General features: G+C 45.3%; 1 protein-coding gene across 6 annotated transcripts in view; it reads right to left on the bottom strand.

Annotated features, from left to right (window-relative positions):
- The window catches only part of tenm3 (teneurin transmembrane protein 3), a gene marked incomplete at both ends in the record, with an annotated part of 201,492 nt that overhangs the window by 51,399 nt on the left and 142,593 nt on the right, over positions 1-7,500 (bottom strand). For 4 of the 6 annotated variants that reach the window (XM_080837071.1, XM_080837072.1, XM_080837073.1 and 1 more), the window contains one exon: positions 2,560-2,706. In XM_080837071.1, coding sequence (XP_080693197.1) covers positions 2,560-2,706 — 147 coding nt within the window. Of the gene's footprint in view, positions 1-2,559; positions 2,737-7,500 lie in introns of all 6 variants that reach the window. The other 2 variants (XM_080837070.1, XM_080837075.1) reach the window with 2 other exon arrangements.

Below are 7,500 nucleotides of genomic sequence, written 5' to 3'. Positions count from 1 at the left end.
GTTATGCGATGTAATGCTAAACACGTAGTGAGAACAGTAGCTACATAGGCAACAACGAAGTGCACCTGTTGGTATTACAAAAGGACCACCAGACCACCAGTAAGACTGAATAAAGTGTTATGAATATCGCAGCCTTCACATATAATGGGGAAAAAACTGCCTGTGTCACTGTGATCTGACGTCCTGACCTGCACGCCTTTCTGCCGTTATCAATCGGTTTTGCTATCCTTGTTAATTTATTTTATTTGTATAGGGGTTTATGTTGTTCAATCTCATATATTAATTTTAAGTTGTCCAATTTCAACTACCCCATTCTTCAACACTATGCAACCTTATCTTCAAACAGAAAGTAAAGTTAAAATCTCAATTGCAACAGCTTTCGAGGGTTTGGGAAATAATCGCTGCTGATTTGATGTTTGGTGGAGTCAATCCAGAATTAGTGTTGATGAAATTATAATCAAGTCACCCAAACTGCCGTGAAAAAAACGGGAGTCGCTGAAACTGTTGTTGCATCCCTGTACAACAGTGTGTTCTTTAATGTTAGACGTTTCAATTTCTTTAATCACCCAAAAGCCCCGCTCCACTGTTGCCTGTGATAGCAGACGTTTATTAACTAGCATTACCCTGTCCCTGACAGGGCAGTGTCCTATATAACTGTCTAGCTAGCTAGTGCAGCTAGTGAATAGCTAATGTTAGCTAGTTTTATCCTTTATCGTGTCAGCATCTCGGCCAGTTCAGTCATATACAGGTTGCCTGGTATTTTAGATGCGACGTTTGGGTGTACTAAGATTCGTTGTCACAACGAACAATAAACAAATGTGGACTTGATGAACGAAATTTAAGACCTGTTGACGAAATTTAAGACCGGTTGACAAAATATAATACCTTTTCAAGGCCTTAAATTATGAATACTAAATTTAAGACTTTTTCAAGTTTTTAAGACCTCGCGGGTACCCTGATTATTTCTATCTGCTGACAAAGGATCTGCTGACAAAACTGTCTATCATAATGCACATGTAAGAAAGAAAGATGGTCGCAGAGAGGCAAGAGGGAGGAGAAAGAGAAATGATAAAGAGGCCATGTCCTAATGTTTGTCTTTCCTACCCATGGAGCTACAAGCTGCACACACTTTATTCTGAGAGGGACTGCTGTAAATCACCCACAGCAGTAAAATGGTTTACACACGGACACACACACACTCACACACACACACACACACACACACACAAACATACACGCACACACACACACTGAAACCATAAGTGTAGGCGGAGGGAAGGGAAGCTATGATTATGATTGAATCTGTTTTATTTTTCTTGTTTCTAAACTTACACACGTTGGTCTTCATACCATGGTTAGATTGACTACTGAACAGGGACGTCAGCTCATTGCTATATGCGAGCATCCTGTATGTCCTCACTGCTGTGTGTTTGGGTGTGTTTTAAGGACTTTGGGAAAGTTCCTCTCTCTCAGGCACAACTGACAAGGATGTATCCTCATTCTTTATAGTCAACAAGGGCACTGTTAAATATCACACTATAAAAAGTATGCGCCAAGAGGTTCTATCTCTCTCTGTGTGTGACTAGATTTGCATGGCAGCCAGTGGTGGAGTGCGGCTGTCATTTGCTCTCACAGTCAAATTCGGGTGAATGGAGAGATGTGCTCTTTTTTGCCCTCTCTCCTATTACCCTCGCCTGACATCCACCCTACCCCACCCCCGGACACCAGGCCTCCCCACAACTTACAAGGAAGTGAGGCGTGAGGGGAGAGAGGGCGAGAGGAAGAGAGGAGAGGAGCGATGGAGGGAGGGAGGATGAGTAATATTTTGTTCTCACTTTCTCCCTCTCTGTCTTTGTCTTCTCCTCATCCCTCCACTGCATGGCTTTGAGTATCTGAGTTCTGAAACATTCTTCAGGGAAAACATGGCTGATAGAGATATTTGTTTTCATTAAGCCATGCCCACAGTGTGAGGCTATATCTTCTTTAACTAAAAGTTTGTATCCCTTGAACTGCCTTTTATTTCTTCCCTTCGACTTTTCCCGAGGTGCGCTGGGAGCCAAATTCAATTTTGGTCTCCAGAAGAACTCTGGGCCCGAGCCTTCATCCCTGAGAATCTGTTTTTGTTCCTCCCTATCAGTTTTGGCCCATGTCCCCTGAAGGCACACACACAAACACACACACACACACACACACACACACACACACACACACACACACACACACACACACACACACACACACACACACACACACACACCAAGGCTGTTTAGAATAGCACAGCATTCCCTGTTTAGGTCAAACTCTAAGCTCACACAGTTGAGGTGGTCGAAACTGCTGCTCTGCACTATTTCCCTTCTGTTGGTCTGGATGCCGAGAAATACATTTAAATACATGTGTCCTCATCACAAGCAAACACACACACACAAACACACACACACACACACACATACACACACACACACACACATACGCACACACACACACACATACACACACACACACCCACAACCACACACACACACACACACACACACACACCACACACGTTTCCACCTTTACCTCCTTCGTTGTCCTTGTTGTCTGTGCAGAGGGTCTCCATGGCGACGTCACAGCCGGCGCCCCTCCAGCCGGGCTGGCAGACGCAGAACCACATGTTCATGTCCAGAGTGCAGCGGCCGTTGTTGTTGCACAGACCGGGACAGCCCTCTGCAGAGACAAACAGCACTGTCACACACGCTGCACGGCATGTCAGTATCAGGTATGTGTGTGTGTGTGTGTGTGTGTGTGTGTGTGTCTGTGTGCGTGTGTGTGTGTGAGAGCATGGCTTCAACAACACTACCTATTCTAATACAGTGCACGGGAGTAAATGTTTCTTCATGCCGACATTTATAGTTCTGAGAATACACATAAATGTGGATGTGACAGTGAGACTCTCTCCCTCAAACAGAGAACAGTGACCAGACAGATACACAGTCAGAGAAAGAGAGGCAGAGGACAAGGCGGGTGAACAAAGACTGACAATGAACAGTCAGGCCTTGTTGAAATGCGAGGGATGCTGTAATTTCACATGGACGGGTAGCTGGAGCCCCCCATTCATTACTCCAAGTCGACAGGAGCACCATCACTCAGCAACCATGGAGGGGCGAGGAGATGAACAACAAAAACATGCAACTACCAACTCCGCAGTGAATGAATAGGAAAAAAATGAATGTTCCTCGTTAAGTTCCTTCAAGAATCCAAAATAATCTCTTAACTAGGGTAACTCCAATTGGCTAAAAGAAAAAGAAAGAGAGATGAAACAAGAGTAAAAAAAAGAAAAGAAAATGAACCGTAGTTCATTCATGTGAAGCTACAGCAGTCAAGGGAGATAGAGAGAGAGAGAGAGAGAGAGACATAAAGAAAGACATACAGAGATATAATCCCAGGTATGTGTGTGTGCACAAAGTATAGGGTGGGTGGGGGGGGGTAGGGGGGGGGGGGTCGGACGATGTTTAGTGGGAGGTGGTAGGTTGTTGGAATGGAGATGATGGGCAGGGGCAGGGGTGGGGGGCTGTGTATGAAGGGGCAGGTGGAGGTTTTGGTCTCATCTCCACTGTAATACTCTATGCACATGTGCCATTCTCTCTGACAGACAGAAGCAGAAGGCCTTATAGACAGCAGCAGTAGCAGCAGCAGCAGCAGCAGCAGCTACCAGCGCAAACACACACCAAAGACACTTGGCCACGTGAATGCAGAGACAGCACTCTACCACTTCCTAACTGGTGGTTTGTGAGAGTGTGTGTATGTGTGTGTGTATGTGTTCAAGCGTGCATGTGTGCAGATGTGGGCGTGCATGTGTGTGAGTGTGTGTGCGTGTGTGCTGGCTACACACACCGATGAGTATTTGTGTGTGTGTGTGTGTGTGTGTGTGAGAGAGTCTGTGAAAATGTGAGCATGTCAGAGACTGCAAAGACAGACAGACAGACAGGAATGAGGGGAACTAGATAGAAACTAGATAAAGAAGTCGACTGGAACAGACACATAGATGCCGTGCTTCAAGACAGACGTGAGAGGGCAGGAGGAACAGACACAGAAAGACAGAAAGTCTAGAGACAGACAAAGAGAATAAAATAGAGAATGAGAGACAGAGAAAGAGACAAAGAAAGTGATTGCTTTTAACAATCTCCTTGGACTTAGGTAGGAATTACCTTTATATCCTCCTAGACTCTCTCCTATTATGGGGCAGAGTGAGGAGGAAGGAAGATTTGGGAAAGAAAATTAACAACAAAAGAAAGCCCCTCAATACCTAGAAGGGCTGCATGAAGGACAACTCAGACTAACACACACTTTAGGGGAGGGGAGGATAAAAACAAACACAAAAGCAGAGCGAGAGAGGGAGAGAGAGAGAGTAAGCGAGAAAGAGAAGGACAGAGAGTGATGGGGAGGGATGTGATTAAGGACAGAGGGAAACAGACTCGTGGAGGACTGCTAGAGTTTTATGATTCTTCAGAAATCAAGGTCACATAGTTGTTGACACAGTCACTGTCTTCATTTCATGAAAAAGGAACAGCAGACTTCACAATAACATGCACAGCTCTGTTTGCGTTAGACTAAATGAGACATCAAACTGAAATAAATATCTCCCAAACACAAAGCAAATAAAGAAACAAACAAACCAAACGGGAGTAATTACGAGACAAGCTGCAGAGCTAAATCTACACAGCGAAGGGCTTGCCTCCGGCCAGCCAATATCACTGACAATGGACCCAAAAATACATCAAAGAGGAAAGTTGTCTCTGCTGTAAAATATTGACTAAACATTCTTTCAAGAGCTGCCCATGAGTTTGTAGCCAACTCAGCTTGTTGGTAAGACCTGGCAGGTAGACACATAGCCATCACATGTGTTGAGTTATAGCCATCTGGGGTTTACGACGGCTGCTATGTGTGAGTGTGTGTGTGTGTGTGTGTGTGTGTGTGTGTGTGTGTGAGTGTGTATGTGTGTGTGTGTGTGCCGAAGGTTGCACCAGCAGAGCAGAGGATTTGAAACAGTCTGTCAATAACCTCAACCATAAAGACATATAAGACAAGTATCACTAGGAATAGACACACAAAACGTGTATAGGGGAAAAGATAACAAAAGGGTTATTATGATCACGGGTCACTATGAACAAGAGCACAAGGTGGGAGAAGCAAGAAGGACAGCACAGTACCTCGCACTGAAGGATCCAAAGAGTGAGCTTCAGAGGGGAAAAAAGAGAGAGAGACAAAGAGAGAAAAGAGGAGAACAGACGTTTCAGAATTGTGTTTTCATAAGAAAAGCAGACTGCTGATGTGACTAAAAAAGTACAGACACACACACACACACACACACACACACACACACACACACACACACACACACACACACACACACACACACACACACACACACAAAGAGAAAAATAAATAGAGCAAGGCTGGAATGATAGTGGCTTTCATGTCTTTACTCAAACACACAGACGCAGACACAGACAGACAGATACACACACACTCACACACACACACACACACACACACACACACACACACACACACACACACACACACACACACACACACACACACACACACACAGACACACATAAACACACCTCTGTTATTCTGCGTTCACTAACAATGTCCTTTTGAGCAGTAATGTTCCTATTCCACAAAATAAATTGGAAGAGAGGTGGAAACACGTGTGTGTGTGTGTGTGTGTGTGTGTGTGTGTGTGTGTGTGTGTGTGTGTGTGTGTGTGTCTGTGTGACTGTGCATGTGTGTTTGTGTGTGTCCGTGTGCGTGTGTTTAACAAGCGTGGGCTAACCCAGGGGGTGGTGGTGCTCAGGGTTGTCCTCTGTGTGCGTTACCCCTCACATAGTGTGACCTCAGTCTGGCTACAGTTTTACTGCTGCTCAGAAACACTGCTGTGACATTGCAGCTCTACTCAGACTGTGACTCACTATGGCAACACAAAGCCCCCCCCACCAGCCCCCAAAAGTGTGTGTGTGTGTGTGTGTGTGTGTGTGTGTGTGTGTGTGTGCATTTGCACATGTTCACATAAGTGTGCTTACAAAGGAAAAGGAAAATATATTTTGCCATATGTGTGTGTGTGTATGTGTGCATGCATGTGAGTGAGTGTATGTGTTTGTGAGTATGTGCCCAAGTACGTACTAATGACCATACATAGCATTTGAGAATATGCATGCAAGTGAGTGAGTGTTCGTGTGTGAGTTTGTGCCCAAGTATGTACTAATGACCCTATATGGCATGTGAGATTATAAGAGTGTGTGTGTGTGTTTGGGTTAAGACTGCCAGGCCAGACACTTTCAACTGTGTGTGTGGAACAGCTGGAGGTTGTTGAGCCTCACTCCCAGGGTGCAGCGGTGCGGTGTGGTGCGGCAGTAGACGGTGGCTGGTTATGAAAACATGCACCATCACCCCTGCCCCCTGACTCAGGGGCCAGCTATTAGCACACTAATTACTGTAGAGAGGGAAAATATGGGCCAAGGGGAAAGGCGGAGGAAGAGAGGAGAGGGGGATGGGGGGGATAAGAGGAGGAAAGGACAGGAAGAAGAAATGACAAGAAGGGGTGCAGAAGAATTGCAGAGTAGGGGGCAAATGAGGCAGAGAACATGAATGAGAATGAGAGAGAGAGAGAGAGTGAGAGAGAGAGAAATAGAGAACGAGAGAGGGAGATATATATATATATATATATATATATATATATATAGGGAGAGAGATAGAGAGATAGAGAGAGATAGAGAGAGAGAAAACAATGAAGGGGAGAAAAATTAATCAGCCCTCAGCCCTTGGACATCAGTGCTTCATTATTTGAGCACTGATTCTGAGTGGCGTGATTAAAGGGCCATTAATCTGGCTGCAATCTTACCAGGCGAGAGGGAGAGAGAGAAAGAGAGAGAGAGAGAGATGGGGGGAGAGAGAGGTGGTCATATACATTGATTTACATTATCTTAATTGCCTATTTGAAGACGACTAGCGTTTTGAAGCCTGTTGTCTTAAGCCAAAGGGGTCTTAAATGTCTGAGGCCTCTGATTCACTCAGACATCAACATAACACAATTACACCAGCACTGTGTGCAAGAGTGTGTGCGTGTGTTTATGTGTGTGAGTGCGTTTGTGTATGTGTGAGACAGAGAGAGAGAGAAAGAGAAAGAGAAAGAGAAAGAGAGAGAGAGAGAGAGTGTGTGTGTGTGTGTGTGTGTGTGTCTGCTCCCTGCTGTCATATCCTCATGCCTCTCATGGTCTCTAATGGTCGAGGGTGGTTCTCGTGTAGCGAGCATGTCAGCTTCGCCACTTAAGGACTTGTTTAAGACAAGATCTTTTTCTCTCGCGTTCGGCTGGTTCCCATGGCAACCCTTTGCTTTGGAGGGGCTGATGTTAATTAATAATCACGGCGCATGAATGAATGGATGATTTCTGATTGGCCCCTTGCTCTGACGCCTCTCCCAGTCACGGAGAAGTCCTTAACTGTGTAATTGCTCTC

Source organism: Sprattus sprattus (genome assembly GCF_963457725.1).
Source record: "Sprattus sprattus genome assembly, chromosome: 4".
In the NCBI taxonomy this organism is placed as follows: Eukaryota; Metazoa; Chordata; class Actinopteri; order Clupeiformes; family Clupeidae; genus Sprattus; species Sprattus sprattus.
The sequence above is the reverse complement of the archived record's forward strand: the minus strand, read 5'-3'. Positions and strand labels throughout refer to the sequence as shown.